Raw genomic sequence first — 21,358 nt, 5'->3', positions numbered from 1 at the left:
AGTTTGCAATCTACGTTTTGTGAAAGAGTAGGTGAGAACAGGATGAGAGGAAGATGGAGGCAAGAGTAAAGGGAAAATATGCAGAATATCTTATTGCTGAAAAGGTTATTCATGCCTGGTCTATTCTCTTGGGCGCAGCAGACTGGCTCCACAAAGAAAAATGGGTAGCTTTCATGTTTGTGGTGTACAGATCCGTATGCTTGACTGCTTCACTTCTCTGTCTTCCTTAATCATCAAAAGAAGTCTCAGTTGTAATATTTTGTCAGCATAGCTGGACTATATCAGTTTGAAACTCCCTTTTTAAAAATCTTAAAGTTCTTGGATGGAAGCTCCAGCACTAACAGGTATTCTGGTACAGTATTGTAATGGCTGTTGTTCGATAGAGCTCACCTACATTACAAACCTATACTGGTTTTAAAGCCATTTAACTGTCATGGCCTCCTCCAAGGAATCCTGGGAATTGCAAGTTGGTGGGGGGCACTGGGAATTCTCTCTTGGAGATTTCAGTCTACCCCCTTCTTTCTTTCCCACTTCCCATAGAGAAAGAATGGCTTTTAAATGAGATTTGCATCTCTAGTGTGGATATGTTCAGCTGTTGCCCAAATGTGGAGACATATCTGTTACGCTCTCCAGTCCCTTATCTACTGATGATCTTGATTTAGAGGTATTATCTTCAAAACCAGATGTTAAGGACTGTTCAACAAATATTTACCTTAATGAAAATGAAGCAGAGAATTGGCAGTGGCTTGGTGGAGGGGAGATGTATGATGAACACAGACGTAATATAAAATGGGGATTCACAACACAATGTCCCTCAGCTGTGGGAAGCTTCCAGGTTCCTCCTGGCTTCAGAGTTGAAATGCTTGACATATACAGCAGCAGCTAAGACCAGGGCTGGCATCAGAGGGTGGCCGGGCTAGGCCCTGGCCAAGGGCCCCTCCTTAGGGTGGGAGGGTGGTCCGCAGCAGCATCAGATCCTGCAACCTGACCCTATTGCGGAGAGGGAGTTTCCATGCACCCCCAATACAGATCGCTCAGGCTTCAATAAGCCTACACGCATTCCCCATCTGCCTTTCCCATCAGTGTGGATGCTGTGCACTCTGTGTATGCGCACGCTTGCCATGATACGAGATGGCGGCAAGGGCTGCTCTCAGGGTCCATCTTGGTCGATGGCAGGCATGCCACCACATGTGCATGTCATTGACACAAGAGGTAGGTGGGGCACCTGGGTGGGCTTATTAGCCCCACGCTGCCTGTATTGGAGGGTGTTGGCCTACAGCACCGCAGGTCCGGGGCAGGCTGGCCAAGTCATCAGTTTTGCCCCTTACTCAAAGTTTCGTTCAGGCTGTGTAACATGTTCATTTGCACAGTTCAACTATTTGCGTACACAGATTGTTGTACATGCTTTGGATGGAATGTGTTTATACCCCTGTTATTAATTAAAAATAGGATATGAATGAACAAAACTACTCTAGTGTTTTGGGTTAAGGAAGTTTTTTTTTAAAACATCATGTTGTGCACAGCTGGCAACCAATCACTGCTGTGGCTAGCTTCTGCTTCAAACTAGTAGAATCAGTCCCTGCCTCTAGAAATAAAGGTATGCTCAGATTGTTGGCAGCAGGAATACTTTCAGTCAGCCTCATTGCACCGAACATGTCATGTCTGTCTTCATCTGGAAAGTGTCTTAGGCCCCGTCTGCAACATACATTTGAAGCAGTATCACACCATGTTAAATGGTCAAGGCCTCCCCCAAAGAATCCGGGAAGCATAGTTCGTTAAACGTGTTGAGAGTAGTTAGGAGACCCCTATTCCCTTCACAGAGCTACAATTCCAGAGCGGTTTAACAATCAATACCTCTTCCCAGGGAATTTTGGGAATTGTAGCCCTGTGAGGGGGGAATAGGCATCTCCTAACAACTCTCAGTACCTTTAACAAACTACAGTTCCCAGGATTCTTTGGGGGGTTTGTTGTATTCCCGTTGCAGAGGACTCCATCTCACTTTTTTCTTTTGAACTGCCTTTGTTTTGTGTAGGCATGCAACCGGTCATGTATTCAGTGAAGGAAGCTCTCCAGGGCAGACCTCACTGGATTCGGGTGGGCTATGATATCTGTTATTACAAGTAAGTGTACTTCCCCCTCCCTTCCAGAATGTTGTTTGGGCTTCCCTTCCTCTCCTGCTAATCGTTGTTACTCCATTAACTTTCAGCTACCAGCTTCACTTACTTCACCCTGCACGTGCAATTTGTAGGGCTTACAAAATAATGGAGGACAAGAATGTCCTTTCCCCCCTAGGGCAGGGGTGGAGATAGGGATGGGGAGACATTTGATGCAGTTCGCATTTAAAGGCAAACCTACCTAATTCTCACTTTCTGAAATACTACGCAAACGAAAACACAGCCATCCTTCAAAATCTGTGCTTCTCTGAATTTTGCAGTGCAGTTCCCCAGCCAAATAAGGTGTACAAAAATGCGTGCATATGCTGGGGTAAAGTGTTGCATATATTAGTGTAACTATCTTACAGAACTGCTTTCTGTTAGGGAAAATAGCTTTGCAAAAATTTTGTGTGTGAGGCAACATTGCATACAAACGTGTATATAAGGAGAAATTTGCACTAAAATGTTGATGAGTTTTCATGAGGACTGACTTAGAAAAAAATCTCAAGCTGATCTGGAAATGTGGAGAACTGAACTTGAAGACTGGAAAAATGAGAAACTGAAGAAACCAAAAATGGTACATCTGCCCATCCCTAGGTGGGGAGGCCTTTTTCAGGGTGAAGACCTTGTGGGCAGCCTTCCGGGGGATGCATGCCAGTAGTGGACAGTGCAAAGGCAAAAATAGGTGGAGCAGTGGCGGTGACTTTTACCTCTCTGCAGTCACCTACCTTCCAGCCACACATCTTGGAATTTTCTACACACAAATGCACCCCTCCATCCATGCAAGCAAGAGGCAGCCATCACAGTTTAAGGACGCATTCCAGTTCAGCAAAAGCACCCAAGGAGAGGGACTTTCTAACAGACCTAGCTGCCCACATGAAGGACCCAGGGCCATCATCAGCGGTGGGCCCTATTAGGGTGCAGGGCCCGCAGAAGCTGCCTCAGGAGGCCAAGTGCTGATGCCAGACTGGCACACCTCTCTGCATCTCCATGTTCCTCTTTCCTTCCTTCAGTCTGTTTTTCTTCTGCTTCCGACTTTCTCTTTCCCCCATCTTGCTGAGTTTGGTGGTAATAGCATGCAAGGCTTTTGCTCTTCCAGCAATTCAGAGCAGCGAGTGAGCCTTAAGACATACTGAGCATCTACAGCAGGGGTGGGGGGCCTCTGAGTCAATCATGCCCCCCAGGGGGGTCCAATTTGGCCCATGAGGATTGTTTCCACAGACCACATCACTAGTGATATCAGCTGGTGGGTGGGAGGACAAGGTTTCATCCTGCCTTGGCTGCATGATCCCATTCCCAGAAGGGAACAAGATCATGCAGCCAAGGCAACAGGATTTAATCCCCACTCATCGGGTGAGAGGAGATTAAAGTCCTGTGCAAAACTGCCCTTTGAAGCAGCTCGTGCGTGAGAGCTCCTGCAAAGAGGCTTTTGCACAGGCTTTAAGACAGCTCCTGCACTCCCATTTTGCTCAAAAAAGAGAGTGGAGGCTGCCTTAAAGCCTTTTCCCATGTTTCCCTTAAGTTTTCATGATCGAGCACACAGGGGGAGAGGGGAGACTTGGAAGACGCTTTCCCAAAATTCCCCCCTCTGCCCTTTAAGTCCCTGATCATGGAGAATTAAAAGGCAAGCATGGGGAGACCTGGAAAAGGCTTTTGCCAATCTCCCTTCTCCCCCTTTAAGTCCCCATTCATGGAGACTTAAGGGAAGCACAAGGGATTTTGACAGGTGGGCACCCTCGCCAGCCTGCTGCTCATGTGGTGTCATAATGATGGCAGTGATTGACAGGTGGGTAGGCACCCACCTGTCAAATAAATTTGGCCGGCGAGGCAGATCCTGTTAAGGCTTCTCATTCTTGATATATAGCATGGCTACAACAGTCTAGAACAAGTGGTGCCAATGCCACTGTGTGGCTCTGACTCTCAGAAGTGCAAAATGTAGCAATGCTGCAAGGCAACTCCTCGTATCCTATGAGAAATAGACTAGTGAAACAATGACAGTCTCTTGAAAGCCCAAAGCACCTGTCCACACAGGAAGCTGCCTGTTGCATCTCTGTAGGTTCCAGCACTCTGGCATTGACTCTTTCCTGTCTGCCTCTACCACAGGGAGTAATTTTGCCATGTGTCAACTTCAGATGTGACTGGATGCCAGTGCAGAGACCAAGCAGCACTGCCACTTCTAGAAGAGACTGTCCATTGCATCTCTGCATAAGCCCTGGTCTGAGTTTGCATCCTTCCACTCAGGAGGCTTGCTTAGAACTGTGATTTATGCAGAGGCACAGGGTGCAAGCTCCTCAGAGAGCAGGGAATTCTTACTCTCACTCTAAAAAAGTAACCTTTCTCAGGTTTAAGAAAAATATATCCATTCTATAAACATGAATGCTGAGCCACATTTTCTCCACTGAGAATACCTGACCCAACTATTGGGGTTGGGAAAAGTTCCCCCTGAAACCCCCTGCAACTTCTCTCTGTGTGTGTGGCTCCTGCTGGGAGGAAGGGCGGGATATAAATCAAATGATAAATAAATAAATAAAAATAAACTGCATGTTACATTTTTGGGCAGTGGCTCACCTATTAGTGTCAGGAGCAACTCCCCCCCACCCCCACTACAACAGTACTTTAAAAAGCTTGTCATATTGATGCTATAACATTGCCTTGGCAACGATGAAGCGTGGGATAGAAAATTTTCAAATAAAGAATAGAAAATGGTAGTGGTAGAGTTGCTATCAGTAGCGTGGCATCCCAGGGGATGTCATTCCCCACTCTACACCCACACCCACACACCAGTGCCCCGGAACAATGCTGTAGCAGTGCTCCAAGACAGCATTGCAAGGCAGTGACAAGCACTCATAGTAACTCCACTGCTGTTACTTATGGCAGGAGTAAATGGAGTTTTTAATCAAAATGAAAGGGAAAAAAAGGGGACGGGGAATCTGCTGTTGCTGTAATGCAAGGATGGGGAACCCTTTTCAACCTGAGAGCCTCATTCCTTTCTGGGCAGCCTTCCGAAGGGCCATGTGCCAGTGGTGGGCGGGGCCAGAGGCAAAAGTGGGCGGGGTAATGAATGTAAATTTACCTTTGTACAGCAAGGCTAGTTTTTACACTCACACACACACACACCTCTCTGTTCTCCATCCAGACAAGCATGATGCATGACCAGTGTTCAAGGACACATTCCAACAGGGCAAAAGTCAGTGAAGTGGGGTAGCCTGGAGAGGAGATGGCCTGGTGAGAGTTCTGAGGGCCAGACGGCAAGACTTGGAAAGCCATATTGGGCCCCCAGGGCTGGGATCCCTTACCTTTGATTATATGGATATCAGTGACAGGAGTCTGACTGTACTCCCTGCTCGAGTAACTGGGATCAAGACAAGTCTAATGGAACCTTAACAGATACTGGAGGTAGGACTAAGAAATTAAGGTTGATATAGTTATGAGAATACTCAGTGTAAATTTAATAAAACATATAAAAATACAATAAAAAGGAATATAAAAGGTATAACATACAAAAGTCAAACAATGACAAACATGATACTATGATTTTCAAAAGTATGTAACTAAAACAGTGTACATCATGAAGAATGTATCTGACATGTACAAATTTTGTTCAAATGGTCCGTTTGTTTTATAGAGAAAAGAGAAATATATTTTTTGTTAAAAAAGTCCAGCCAGACGCGTTTCGACAGTTGTCTTTTTCAATGGCTACTGATATGACTTTGAACAGAAATTGAATATAATGCGATAACCAAAGGAATTGCTAATATGACTTCAACAAAAATTGAATATAACGATATCCAAAGAAATATGACATTCACTTCTTTAAACACTGTAGCTTGATACAAGCCCATCGACTTGAGGTTCCCCACCGTAACAAATAGCTCTTCACCTTGAAAATAATGTGATACCCTCCTCCATCAAAGAAATCACCACAATGCCTCTCAATTGTATCTGCCACCACTGAATGGGACAATGAATTTTGGACTCACCAATTGTAAACATTATACCCAAGCTTTAGATGTTAAGGCTGCTGTTGTGAACTAGCGTGTAGCAGGAGATCTGTACTGTGCTGTACTCTCCTTCGTTTCCTTTCTGAGCCATCTAGCAACACCTCCTCCCCCCGCCCTGGCCAAGAAAATGGCCACTTCTTTTACTTGCGTGGCTTTTGTTTTGTTTACTTCCATTTTCTCCTGGCATGAATGGCTTTCTGAGTGCTGGCAGACTTGGGCATAAGCAGATGTAAGGGATGCAAGGCTTACAGACTGATTACAGTTATAATGGGCCCTAATGTCATTAACAAGGCTGTTATTGTGCAGTGATTAAATAGCAGCTGACTGGTATGATTAAACTGTGAAAGTGCAATTAAGTTCTTAATCATAATCTGGAAAGGGATAGGCTACAGATGATAGGATAGGATGGGCTTATTCTTCTCCCCCACCCACTCTCCAACCCAGAATATGAAATGTGCTGGATTTTACATTGATGTGTTCTGGAAAACTTTCATTCTTCTCTGTCATCTGATTCCTATCCACCCATATGTCTATCTAGGGTCACCGTTGTCCCAAAGTCTGCCTGTATCTAATCTGATCTCCTGGAGTCTTTGTGTCTAATCTGATTTTCTGGTTCACACATCATCACATCTCTTTAGATAATCAGCAGGCCCAAATTTCTTAGAGAAGTATTTTCTGATAAATTTTCTGAAACTTTCTTCCCCCCCCTCCAAGCTTCTTCTGAACTGCTGGAGAACTTCAGTCCACCCAGGACACTATCTGGTACAATGTCCTCCCCAATTTTGCCATCTTTGAAATCTGGGTGCAACTGTGGATCCAGTTTTAACATGGTTGTAATATTTTAATACTGTTGAAGCAAGCAGTGCCCCCTATTCCTCCCAGTCCCCCTCTCTTAGTTCATGGCTTCCGTTATCCACCAAGGTGAACTAAATGAAGCTCTTACTTTATTTAGCATTAACTGAAATTTCTCAGAAGATAATTGGGGGGGATATCCCAAGTCATAGAGCAGAACTATTGAAATTAGTGGGCTTGACTGACTTAGGTCCATTGATTTCACTGGGTTTATTCTGACTTAGCCAGATCTTGTTGTGTTTTATGAGATAAAAATAACTGTAGTTCTATATCTAGCAGAGTAAAATTAGCAAAACATAATTGAGAATTAACCAGCCCTCCTCCCCCTCACACAGACTAACTGAATAAAAGAGTCTTCTTTAGGAAAAAGTATAAAGGTAGTCTTCACTCACAACCTCATATGTTCAGGAAATATAGGCTTTAGCTTGGAGAGAGAAGGATAGAAAGTAGGTAATAGATTTAGTCCATAATTTGGAGTTCTGTTGTTGGACCTGTAGGGTTGCCAGGCTCAGGGCCTGAGATTGATTCTGTATCTTTAAGAGAAGAGAAAATTCAACCAAGTGCAGGTTTTCTTGCAACACTGTAATGGGAAAAACCACAAGGTGAAATTCTCCCTTCCCCCTGCACAACTTTTAAAGATACAGAAGACCTCTTGGAGGCTGGGCCTGGCAACCAAGAGGTCTTCTGTATCTTTAAAGTTGTACAGGGGGAAGGGAGAATTTCACCTTTCCATTACAAAGTTGCAAGAAAACCTGCACTTGGCTGAATTTTCTCTTCTCTTATAGTAAGTAAGTAAGTAAGTCAACTTTAATTGCTCAGAGCTATTTGCCATCACAAGATACAGAATCATTCTCAGGCCCTGAGCATGACAACCCTATTCAGGAAGTAAAGTAATGTAGGGCTGATCCAAAAAGTCACCTCCAATTTGATTGCTGCTTTCACAGGTGGTGAAATTGGGAGGATCATTTCGCCAGTTTTCAAGTGCGGGTGGCAAAACAAATTGAGCCTAGAGAACATATAAATGGCGGTGCTCCTTCCAGTAGTTTGAAGCCACCATTTTCCTTTCACCACAATTTCCCTTTGAATTATGAGTTGTTCAGAGCCCCTTTGGATGATGTGTTCATTATGGGAAGAAAAACAGATTGCAACTGCTGTGAGGAACATCCTGCAAAACCATTGGCAGTAGAAGAGAGTGACTTGGAGGAGAGGATGATTTAAAAGCTTCTCTCCCCAGTCCCCCTAAAGTAGCAAATTGGTTTCAAGAGAATGAGGGGAAGGAGTTCTTAATATTTAGCGGCAGTTTCCACCCATTGGTTTCAGTCCTGCCTTCTGAAGGAACAGAGAAAAAGTCTTCCCCATCTTCTGTGTGCCAGCCTTTCAGATATTCAAAGACTGCTGTCATGCTTCCCATAATCTTCTCTCCTGCAGAGTAAACCTACCCAGCTCATTCAGTCATTCTTCTTAACGTCTAGACCCCTTGCCATCCTGGACATGCTCTAGTTTGTCAATGTACTTCTTCAAATGTGGTGCCCAGAAATTGACATAGTGCTCCATATGTAGCGCTTGGAAAGTTCATTTTCTTAAAAGGAACAGGTTCTAGTTCAAGTTTAACATGTCCCAAAATGAACTAATTCCAGTCACATTTGTTCCTTTAAAACGGGGATAGGGAACGTTTGGGCCTCCAGATGTTGCTGAACTACAGTGCCTAACATTCCTAGCCATTGACTATGCTTGCTGGGTCTGATGGGAGTTGCAATTTATCAGCATCTGGAGGGCCAAAGGTTCCCCACACCTGCTTTACAAAATGAACTAGTTAGTTTCATGTTCAGTTCACAGTTCGATTCAAGTTCATCCAAATAATCTTTGGCAATTTTTTTCAGCATTTAGAATGTTACAAGCTGCTATAATTAGGTATGATATATATTTAGGAAGATTAATTTGAATGGTTTAATTTATTTTCGCCAACAAGTACGATCTTTAATCATAAAGACTCAAAGAATCTAAAGAGTAACCCACAGATGTTAAGAGAATGAACTTGAAGATGAGCTAGAAATCGTTCAAAGTTCTACTCCAAAATCAACTTAATTCATTTCCAGTTCATGTGGCAATTGTAGAAACTATCAAGTATTATTCAGAGATTTTTGAACTAATTCAATGAACTTTGTTAAACCAAACTAATTTATTCCATGCAATGCTCCAGATGCAGGGTGTTTAAAACACATGCCACAGTAGCATTACTCTTACTTCAAGCTAGATCAGGGAATAGGGATCCAACTTGTGCTGGACGGGGTTACACTCCCCCTGAAATCACAGGTTTGCAGTTTGGGAGTTCTCCTGGACTCGGCCTTGAACCTGGAGGCACAGGTCTCTGCTGTGGCTGGGAGTGCCTTTGCTCAACTAAGACTGGTACGCCAACTGTGCCCGTTCCTTGACCTGTCAGACTTGACTACGGTGACACATGCCTTAGTTACATCCCGATTGGACTACTGTAATGCGCTCTACGTAGGGCTGCCCTTGACGACTGCTCGGAAACTTAAACTGGTCCAAAGAGCCGCAGCCAGGATGTTAACTGGAGCTGGGCTCAGAGAACATACAACCCCGCTGTTGTACCAGCTCCATTGGCTTCCAATCTGTTTCCGATCACAATTCAAAGTGCTGGTTTTAACCTATAAAGCCCTATACGGCTTAGGTCCAGGCTATCTGTTAGATCGTGTCTCCCTCTATGACTCTGTCCGAGCTTTGAGATCATCTGGTGAGGCCCTACTCACTATTCCATCTTTCTCACAAGTTTGCTTTGTAAAAACACAGAATAGGGCCTTTTCAGTGGCTGCCCCTAGATTGTGGAATTCCCTCCCTAGCGAGGTTCGACTGGCTGCCTCACCTTCATCCTTTCGTGCCCAGGTGAAGACTATTTTATTTAGACGGGCTTTTAACTAATATAGTCATATTTTTAACTTATTGCTGATTTAATCCATTTTTAACTGTTTTAAATTGTATATTACTTGTTTAACTGATTATGGTTTTTATCTGTAAGCTGCCCTGAGTTCTTTGGAAATAGGGCGGGGTATAAATATTTTAAATAAATAAATAAATAAATAGTCATGCTCCAGCTCTTGGTTTGGGAATGACTGTTCTGAGCTGAAGAATAGCAGGAAGTGAGCTGTATGAGTCTTCATAAGAACATAAGAAGAGCCTGCTGGATCAGGCCAGTGGCCCATCTAGTCCAGCATCCTGTTCTCACAGTGGCCTACCAGGTGCCTGGGGGAAGCCCGCAAGCAGGACCCGAGTGCAAGAACACTCTCCCCTCCTGAGGCTTCCGGCAACTGGTTTTCAGAAGCATGCTGCCTCTGACTAGGGTGGCAGAGCACAGCCATCATGGCTAGTAGCCATTGATAGCCCTGTCCTCCATGAATTTGTCTAATCTTCTTTTAAAGCCATCCAAGCTGGTGGCCATTACTGCATCTTGTGGGAGCAAATTCCATAGTTTAACTATGCGCTGAGTAAAGAAGTACTTCCTTTTGTCTGTCCTGAATCTTCCAACATTCAGCTTCTTTGAATGTCCACGAGTTCTAGTATTATGAGAGAGGGAGAAGAACTTTTCTCTATCCACTTTCTCAATGCCATGCATAATTTTATACACTTCTATCATGTCTCCTCTGACCCGCCTTTTCTCTAAACTAAAAAGCCCCAAATGCTGCAACCTTTCCTCGTAAGGGAGTCACTCCATTCCCTTGATCATTCTGGTTGCCCTCTTCTGAACCTTTTCCAACTCTAGAATATCCTTTTTGAGATGAGGCGACCAGAACTGTACACAGTATTCCAAATGTGGCCGCACCATAGATTTATACAATGGCATTATGATATCGGCTGTTTTATTTTCAATACCTTTCCTAATTATCGCTAGCATGGAATTTGCCTTTTTCACAGCTGCCGCACACTGGGTCGACATTTTCATCGTGCTGTCCACCACAACCCCGAGGTCTCTCTCCTGGTCGGTCACCGCCAGTTCAGACCCCATGAGGGTATATGTGAAATTAAGATTTTTTGCTCCAATATGCATAATTTTACACTTGTTTATATTGAATTGCATTTGCCATTTTTCCGCCCATTCACTCAGTTTGGAGAGATCTTTTTGGAGCTCTTCGCAATCCCTTTTTGTTTAGTGTCGTCAGCAAACTTGGCCACTTCACTGCTCACTCCTAATTCTAGGTCGTTAATGAACAAGTTGAAAAGTACAGGTCCCAATACCGATCCTTGAGGGACTCCACTTTCTACAGCCCTCCACTGGGAGAACTGTCTGTTTATTCCTACTCTCTGCTTTCTGCTTCTTAACCAATTCCTTATCCACAAGAGGACCTCTCCTCTTATTCCATGACTGCTAAGCTTCCTCAGAAGCCTTTGGTGAGGTACCTTGTCAAACGCTTTTTGAAAGTCTAAGTACACTATGTCCACTGGATCACCTCTATCTATATGCTTGTTGACACTCTCAAAGAATTCTAATAGGTTACTGAGACAGGACTTTCCCTTGCAGAAGCCATGCTGGCTTTGCTTCAGCAAGGCTTGTTCTTCTATGTGCTTAGTTAATCTAGCTTTAATAATACTTTCTACCAGTTTTCCAGGGACAGAAGTTAAGCTAACTGGCCTGTAATTTCCGGGATCCCCTCTGGATCCCTTTTTGAAGATTGGCGTTACATTTGCCACTTTCCAGTCCTCAGGCACGGAGGAGGACCCGAGGGACAAGTTACATATTTTAGTTAGCAGATCAGCAATTTCACCTTTGAGTTCTTTGAGAACTCTCGGGTGGATGCCATCCGGGCCCGGTGATTTGTCAGTTTTTATATTGTCCATTAAGCTTAGAACTTCCTCTCTCGTTGCCACTATTTGACTTAGTTCCTCAGAATCCCTTCCTGCAAATGTTAGTTCAGGTTCAGGGATCTGCCCTATATCTTCCACTGTGAAGACAGATGCAAAGAATTCATTTAGCTTCTCTGCAATCTCCTTATCGTTCTTTAGTACACCTTTGACTCCCTTATCATCCAAGGGTCCAATCGTCTCCCTAGATGGTCTCCTGCTTTGAATGTATTTATAGAATTTTTTGTTGTTGGTTTTTATGTTCTTAGCAATGTGCTCCTCAAATTCTTTTTTAGCATCCCTTATTGTCTTCTTGCATTTCTTTTGCCAGAGTTTGTGTTCTTTTTTATTTTCTTCATTTGGACAAGACTTCCATTTTCTGAAGGAAGACTTTTTGCCTCTAAGAGCTTCCTTGACTTTGCTCGTTAACCATGCTGGCATCTTCTTGGCCCTGGCAGTACCTTTTCTGATCTGCGGTATGCACTCCAGTTGAGCTTCTAATATAGTGTTTTTAAACAACTTCCAAGCATTTTCGAGTGATGTGACCCTCTGGACTTTGTTTTTCAGCTTTCTTTTTACCAATCCCCTCATTTTTGTGAAGTTTCCTCTTTTGAAGTCAAATGTGACCGTGTTGGATTTTCTTGGCAATTGGCCAGTTACATGTATGTTTAATTTAATAGCACTGTGGTCACTGCTCCCAATCGGTTCAACAACACTTACATCTCGCACCAGGTCCCGGTCCCCACTGAGGATTAAGTCCAGGGTTGCTGTTCCTCTGGTCGGTTCCATGACCAACTGATCTAGGGAATAGTCATTTAGAATATCTAGAAACTTTGCTTCTTTGTCATGACTGGAACACATATGCAGCCAGTCTATGTCCGGGTAGTTGAAGTCACCCATTACTACCACATTTCCTAGTTTGGATGCTTCCTCAATTTCATATCTCATCTCAAGGTCTCCCTGAGCATTTTGATCAGGGGGACGATAGATCGTTCCCAGTATTAAGTCCCTCCTGGGGCACGGTATCACCACCCACAACGATTCTGTGGAGGAGTCTGCCTCTTTTGGGGTTTCGAGCTTGCTGGATTCAATGCCTTTTCACGTATAGAGCGACTCCGCCACCAATACGTCCTTCCCTGTCCTTCCGATATAGTTTATATCCAGGGATAACCGTATCCCACTGGTTTTCTCCATTCCACCAGGTCTCGGTTATGCTCACTATATCAATGCTCTTCTCTAAGAGCAAGCACTCCAGTTCTCCCATCTTGGTTCGGAGGCTCCTAGCATTAGCGTACAGGCACTTGTAAGCAGTGTCTCTCTTCAAGTGTCTTTGGCACTTGTGGTTAGGCCTGTGGTAATTTTGCTCTTCTGAATTTATATCCTGTGCCCCTGCTCTCACAATGCCTACTTCTAGGCCTACCCCTTTTAAAATTTCATCATTTCTTTGGTTTTTATCCCAGGGGGGATGTTTATTCCGAACCGGACCTTTCTCAGCTCCTGTCGGGTTTCCCCCCTCAGTCAGTTTAAAAGCTGCTCTGCTACCTTTTTAATTTTAAGTGCCAGCAGTCTGGTTCCATTCTGGTTCAAGTGGTTCATTCTGGTTCATACCACACGCTGGCCAATCTCCACTCACATTTGCCTTCCTCTGTGTGTGTGGGGGTCAGGGACAACTCATTCATGAAGAAGACAAATGTGGCAGCCCACAACTTTGCCCTTCTTGTAAGAGAGATTTTAGAAAAACAACATTATGGAGATTATTAGAAACTCTTCTGTCAAAAGGAGTTTCGCCAATGCTGGCTTATCTTTTTTATTGGCTGCTTGCAAAGTGACAGTTATACACTAGCACATAGAGACAGAGAGAGAGAGAGAAAACTCTTCAGAGATGTTGCAGAAGCCCCTATAAAATAATCTAATTTGCTGTTTGCTGTCTTGGCAACTGTTTACATTTATTACACACAGAGCAATAATGTTCCTTTCCAGGCGATTATTTAAGGAACTTTGGCGGCAGCTCGCAGGGCTCCCTACGACACACCCGAGCATTGTGTTCCACAGTTCATTGTTGAACCTCACCTGAGCTGTTGCAAAGCTAAATGGCTCAAGTGCTTTGTAATTGGATGCTGAACTTTTTATTTCTAGGTCAGTAGTTGAAATTCTGCCCAGATCAGAACAAATAAAGTATCTCTCCTTCCCCCATTCCCACACTTTTTTTTTTTGGCCTGCTGCCTATTTGTTGTCATTTGTTACTTCAGACAGTGAAAACAGAGAGAGAGAGAGAGAAAACTGGTGCGTGCGTGCGTGTATGCATGTGTGGAGTCTGTGCATGTTCCTGATGCAGAATTCAACAACCAACCAGCTTCTCCTCTGGCTTCCACAGTATTCCTGGAGACAAGGTTTTGTATCAAGTTAAGTCCTACCCAGAGTAGACCAATTGAAATTATTGGTCCTAAGTTAGCCAGGTCCATTAATTTCAATGGGTCTACTCTGAGTAGGACTAACATTGGCTACAATCGCCAAAGGCATTTTGAAAAACAATGGGTTGTATCTAGTGTTGGTTCTACTCAGAGTAAATCCATTAAATGATTAACTTAGATCCATGAATGTTATTGGATCTATTCTGAGTAAAACTTAGTTGAATATAACCCAATATCTGCTTCAGATGATGTTTACTTATTTTACTTACATTCTGCCAAGGCATTTGAAGTAGGTCAGTCTCCACGCTTTTCTGCCTTGCGTAAAAAGGTGTAGCTTTCTTGCTCTTCAGAAAGCCAAGGGGAAAGTGTGAAGCTTTTCCTCAGATGAATCTACTAGAAAGAAAATCTGTTTCAGGTGTAGTGGGAATGGATCTGTAGCCCAGCCTTCCATTAACTTTGCCCATTTAGCCCCGTCAATGAATATTCAGCCCAAACCACAAAAAAATTGACATCCTGTTCCACAAATAAATTTTGTCTGAAGATATATATATATAAAGATAGATAGATACAATGGCTACCAGCCATGTTGGCTATGTTTTGCCTCCACTGCCAGAGGCAGTATGCTTCTATATACCAGTTGCTGGGAATCGCAAGTGGGAAAATTGCTACTGGACTCAGGTTCTGCTTGCAGGGTTTCCGTAGGCATCTGGTTGGCTGCTGTCATAACAGGATGCTGGACTAGATGGTCTTTTGACTTGATCCAGCAGGGCTCTTTCTACAGCTGTCAGAGATGGACCTTAGACAGTCAGCAGCCACAGTGGAGAAGACTGGCTTCGTCCAATCAAAGAGTGCTTTCTTGACCTGGAACCATGTTAGCAGATTCCTACTTCACACTGTTGCTTTCAACAAGTTGGAAGGTGCCAGAAATGGCTCTGGGTGTGTTAGCATTGGCTGTGGAAGCGTGGTGGGGTGTTGGTGTACATCTGACGTCATGATGCCTGAGTCACAGCTACTTTCCAGGATGGAGAGGGGAAGGGGAGAGGGAAGGGGAAGGTCAGTGTGGTGCAAATGCACTGGTACTTCTGCTTGTGCATTGGCACTGTGCCCACCTCCCTGTCATATTTCTCCTCCTCCTGTCCTTCCTGACAAGCAGCAATGATTCAGCTGTTGGGAGGTCAGGCAAGTGCCATCGCCCCACCACACTATCTTCTACTGGTTAGGATGCATGTCTATACTGTCCCCCTCACACACATGAGGACACGTCCTTTAATACCTGAAGAGCCCACTCATGTCTTTTCCTCTGTGTGAAAACTGAACTTGTACATTCCCTAGCCTCTCTGCTTTCTGTATAATCTCCCCCTATTTCACTAATCTCTGTCAACAGTCTTTTCATCATGAAGTTTGGATTGAGATGAAAGGACATTTCTGAAAAGATGATTATTTAGCTGTTTTAATTTTGGGGTCAAAACTGGTGATTTCAGCAGGTTATATAGTCCTTCAGAAGTGCAAATATTCACTTTTTTCCTCCTTTTTGGTGCCATTGTTTCTTCTAGATGTTGCTTCTTTGGGTTCTTCTCTCCTCCCCAAGTGTTGCTTCTTCCTCTTCCTGAGCTAGTCACATGGGTGTTCCTACTCTATCAAGGATCATGTAGTATATCATTACATGTCATCACACAGGCAAATCTGATACATCAGTCAGGGCAAATAAGGGCAGTTGAGCAGTAGTTCCCAGGATCAATCCTTGGCATCCCCAGGTTGGGTTGAGAAAGACCCCTGCCCGAAACTCTGGACAGCAGACAGTATTGAACTTGTGAGCTTCCTACAGGCATCTTGTTGGCCATTCTGGGAAACAAGATGCTGGACTAGATGGACCTTTGGCTTGCTCCAGCAGGGATCATTGGTGGACTCGGATGGACCATAGGTCTGTATAGCGCAGCTTTCTATGTTTCTTCTGGGTAAACAAATTGCAGCTACCAGCTGGTGGATGCTGGGTGAGGAACACTGTTGCTAGTTGTGGGTGTCCATGGATTTCACCCATCCTCACCCCCCCAACAAAAAATTGGGAGAGGTTTTAGGCCCCTTTTTGATTCCCCGAGAGCCCGTGTGGCATAGTGGTTGGAGTGTTGGACTATGACCTGGGAGACCAGGGTTCGAATCCCCACACAGCCATGACGTTCGCTGCATGACCTTGGGCCAGTCACTGCCTCTCAGCCTCAGAGGAAGGCAATGGTAAACCCCCTCTGAATACCACTTACCATGAAAACCCTATTCATAGAGTCGCCATAACTTGGAATCGACTTGAAGGCAGTCCATTTTGATTCCCCACTCACAGCTCAAAATCTGAGCCAAAAGTTCACAGCTGAGAACTTCTAGTTCAGCACTAGCCATAATGTGGCAACTCCCACATCACAAATGCTAATGCAAGACGTGAGTCTTTGCAATGTGGATCCCTGGCAGTAAATCCAATCAGGGACTAAGAATATGTTTTGGTTTGGCTTGCATTCCTTTCCTTTCTCTTCATTCCCACTCTGTGAAATATGGGTAATGATAGCAATAGTCTCTGCCTTCTGGTCTAGCTAATTTGGCTGAAGAAGGAAGATGTGAGAGATAATTCAATAACATTTGTAAAGCACTTTGAACATGAAAAACAGTGTGTGCAGTAAGTGATGATGATAGCAACAATAATAATTATGATGATTATTAATTAACCGACAGTGCCAGCTGCGCTAGAAGCACTGCAGAGCGTTTGAAGGAGAAATAGCTTGCTTTAGGGGTTGACTATTATAAAATAACTCAAAAACAAAGCAAGTTGAGTCTGCATGCTAATAGCATTATGATTTGGATTAATATCCTCTTTCTTAATGCTGGTTCTTTTTCTTTTGGTTTTGCAAAGGATGCTCTGCTAAGGAGCTTATTAGGGATGGAAGCAAGTTCCCCTGAACTTGGTTGGTCTTCCTTGCATTCATAGGTCCAGGCTGTGCCAAATACTAACCATCTGAAAATGTGTGACCCAGTGTAATTGCTCAGGCATCTGACTAGGGCAGGGGATCATAAGAATATAAGAAGAGCCCTGCTGGATCAGGCCAATGCCCCATCTAGTCCAGCATCCTGTTCCCACAGTGACCAATCAGAGGTCCCAATGGGAAGCCCACAAGCAGGACCTGAGTGCAACAGTACTTTCTCCTCCTGTATTTTCCAGCAGTTGGTATTCAGAAGCATGCTGCCTCTGACAGGGGAGGTAGAGAACATAGCCATCATGGCTAGTAGCCTTTGATCAAATTGTAGCTTGGCCATGAAGTACAGTGGGTGACTTTGGGTGAGTTGCCTGCTCTCAGACTTAACGTTCATCCCACACAGATAGAGGAAATTGGGGGGGGGGCTTCATTCCATCCACACCCTCCTGTTCATATAATTGTAATGCTAAGGAACTGTAAACTATTTTTCAGATGGTTTCCTTCCAGTGGTGGCTGGTGGTTCCCTGCCAGTGGGGCAGCAGAATCAGTTCTGGGTTTTAGGCCAGACTTTCAAGAAGCTGTCCAAGGTGCTTCAATGACAAAGTTACAACATTAAAAACAGATATAAAAACAAGGATAAAAACATTCAAAAATACACATGAAAAACATAAAAACAAGATCCAATTCCTCCCCGCCAGACTAAAAACAATCTTTCCCTGTGTAATTGTTTTTCATTGGGTTTCATGCATCATATAGTTTGGCCCACCAGTTTCAATGGGACTAACTGCATAATCCTATGAGGTTGCTCAGACATAAATCATATTGAGTTCAATGGGGCATAATCCCAGGTAAGTGGATTTAGGATTTCAGCCTTAAGGATAAGATGCGTTGTACTCAAAGGCACTTACATTAGAGTAGGCATGCATAAGATTGCACAGTAAGTCATCAATAACTTAAACTTGATTGGGGTCTGTGTAAGAATGCATTTTTCTTCTTCTCTATCTAGTTTCTTTTTTCTGAGATAGATGTTGGGGAAAGCTTCTGAGCATGAGCAAAGTGACATTCTGTCACCAAAGCCAGCACACACATACTTCTGGTAGTCGGAATAGGGCTTCCAAGTTAAGTAACACAACTTCTAGAACAGTTTTCTCAACCTGGTGTCCTCCAGATGTGTTGGACTACAGTTCCCAATAGCTCTGACCATTGGTCATGCTAGCTGAGGCTGATGGGAGCTATAATCCAAAAATCTGGAGGGCAGGTTCAAGAAGACAATTCTGAAAGGAGAAAAGCTTTTTTTTGGTAGTTACATTTCCATGCATCTCATTCTAACTCAACAAATTATTTCTCCTGCAAAATAAGCTATGATTAGGCCATAGGATTTGACAAGAATAATTATCTTGAGACTTTGCCCCACTGAAGAAAAACAACCGCAGCACCAGGGAAATAAATAGTTTGTGCAAATTTCAGCAGTTGAAATTCCATCTTTTGGTCTCCTCCTTATATTTTGCATTTTAATGCAACACTGATAACATTTGTAAAAAGAAAAAAAAAGTGTGCAGGGGAGGGGTGTCACATAGTCCTTAAGAAGGGGATGGTTCAGCAACAGCATAATTGGTGCTAGGTGGTGGAAATTATTGTCTGAGATGTACTTGTGGATGCAATTTGCTGAGATACGGTCACTCTGAAATGCGTGAATTGGCTCTTCATCTCAGCCGAGGGGAAATCTTTCACCATCACCCTTGAAGCTGGCTCTTACATAAAAAGAAAAAAGAGAGAATGCATTGCAAAAAAGCAGGTAGGGACAGAGAAGGAACATTCAGACTGAAGATTTGTGTTTACTTGGGGACCGTGATGTGTGTGCCACATGCATTTTTAAATAGAAACAAAACGGCGCTGGTGAAGGTAGAAAGTGACAGAGGAAGAAATACTCAACCAGGGCCAATCTGAACTGTCTCACCCTTTATTTAATTTATTTAAACTTTTGAAACACTTGCCCTCCTTCTTCCTGCCAAGGTTGGCTCCTGATCAGGGTAGGGCGGGGGAGAAACTAGCAAAATGGCAATCAGTGCCCTAACCAGCTGCAGACTTACCTGTTATCAGCAGCTGAGGAAGCCACCGGGCATGGTCCATTTCCCACAAGGGTACGTCTTACTTTTTTAACTAGGGGAAGGGCTGTAGCTCTGTGGTGGAGCATCTGCTTTGCATGCTGAAGGCCAACGGAGGCTGGTCCATTAGGGCAAGTGAGGCCCTGCCCCACCAACCTCAGTCTGCCCTTACTTGCCTGCCTTCTTACTTACAACTCCAGGGGGTGGGACTGCTCACCAGCTTCCTTCTCCTGTCTCAGTGTTGCTCCTTGTAGAACTTGGCAGGGAGGAGGACTGGGTCGAAAGTATTTGGCTCTGCCAGTCATTGACTCTAGCACCACCTACTATTGATCACCCTGCCTTCCACCCTACCAATCCCACTGGGCACTGCAGAAGGCCCCAGGTTCAGTCCCCAGCATCTGCAAGTAGGGCTGGGAATGATACCTTTTCTGAAACCCTGGAGAGCCACTGCTAGTCAGTATAGACAGTAATGAGCTAGATGGACCAATGGCCTGACTCAGCGTAGGGCAACTTCCTATGATCCTAAACAGTGATGCAATTGGGAGAGATGTTGCAGCATCCTGAAAATGGAAATGGACTGCCTTCAATTTGATTCTGACTTATGGCGACCCTATGAATAGGGTTTTCATGGTAAGCAGTATTCAGAGGGGTTTACCATTGCCTTCGTCTGAGGCTGAGAGGTAGTGACTGGCCCAAGGTTACCCAGTGGGCTTCATGGCTGTGTGGGGATTCAAACCCTGGTCTCCCAGGTCATAGTCCAACACCTTAACCACTACGCCAAGCTAGTGCTGTGATTATCATGACCAGAAGAATCTATATCTTTAATTATCACAAAAATGAGGACCTGCCAGGCCTCCTGTACCTTTAATTATTGTGTAGTATAGGAAATTTCTATCAGTGCAGCTTGTCATGCAGTGGGGTGAAAAGCTGAACCTGCTGAAATTTCTGCTTCAACTTACTCTTGGATGAAACAGATTATCTTGACCCATCCCAGTCTGGGCTCAGGCCTGGTTACGGGACTGAATCAGCTTTGGTCGCCCTGATGGATAACCTTTATCGGGAGAAGGACAGGAGAAGTGCGACCCTGTTATTCTTACTTGATCTCTCAGTGGCTTTTGATACCATTGACCATGGTAGCCTTCTGGGCTGACTTGTTGAGATGGGTATCGGTGGCACTGTTTTACAGTGGTTCCAATCCTATCTCTAAGGTTGTTTTCAGAGAATAGCACTGGCCGGTTGTCTTTTGGCTCCCTGGCAGTTGTGCTGTGGGGTGCCACAGGGCACCATTTTGTCCCCCATGTTGTTTAACATCTATATGAAGCCCTTGGGAGCAGTCATCAGGAACTTTGGGGTGAGATGTCAGCAGTATGCTGACGATACCCAGCTCTATTTCTCCATAACATCTGAAGCGGGAGAGGCCGTGCAAGCCCTGGGCCACTGCCTGGACTCGGTGGTGGGCTGAATGAGGGCCAGTAAACTGAGTCTGAATCCTAGCAAGATGGAGGCACTGTGGGTTGATGGTTCCCGAGTTCGGATAATTGGTGAGTTGCCTGCTTTGGGTGGGGTCGTACTCCCTCTGAAAGAGCAGGTATGTAGTCTGGAGGTGCTCCTGGATCCATCTTTGTCACTAGAGGCCCAGGTGACCTCCGTGGCTAGGTGTGCTTTTTACCAGCTTCGGCTGATAAGACAGCTGCGGCCATTTCTGGACCGGGATAGCCTGACCACCATTGTCCACACACTGGTAACCTCCAGGCTGGATTATTGTAATGCGCTCTATGTGGGATTGCCCTTGAGGTTGGTCCGGAAGTTGCAGCTGATGCAAAAGGTGGTGGCAAGACTACTCACTGGGGCAGGGTATTGCCAACTTGTCACCCTGCTGCTGAAAGAATTGCACTGGCTGCCCATTTGCTACCGGGCCAAGTTCAAGGTTCTAGTTTTGGTGTACAAGGCCCTATACAGCTTGGGTCCAGGATACCTGAAAGACCGTCTTACCCCTTATATACCCAGTCAATCACTCCGCTGTGCAGGTGA

General features: G+C 44.5%; 1 protein-coding gene across 6 annotated transcripts in view; it reads left to right on the top strand.

The window, feature by feature from the left end:
- AGBL1 (AGBL carboxypeptidase 1) overlaps positions 1-21,358 on the top strand; it is a 574,659-nt gene that overhangs the window by 119,697 nt on the left and 433,604 nt on the right. For all 6 annotated transcript variants that reach the window (XM_061595218.1, XM_061595214.1, XM_061595217.1 and 3 more), the window contains exon 15: positions 2,033-2,120. In XM_061595218.1, the coding sequence (XP_061451202.1) occupies positions 2,033-2,120 (88 nt within the window). The remainder of the gene's footprint in view (positions 1-2,032; positions 2,121-21,358) is intronic.

Source organism: Rhineura floridana, chromosome 14 (assembly GCF_030035675.1).
Source record: "Rhineura floridana isolate rRhiFlo1 chromosome 14, rRhiFlo1.hap2, whole genome shotgun sequence".
In the NCBI taxonomy this organism is placed as follows: Eukaryota; Metazoa; Chordata; class Lepidosauria; order Squamata; family Rhineuridae; genus Rhineura; species Rhineura floridana.
The sequence above is the reverse complement of the archived record's forward strand: the minus strand, read 5'-3'. Positions and strand labels throughout refer to the sequence as shown.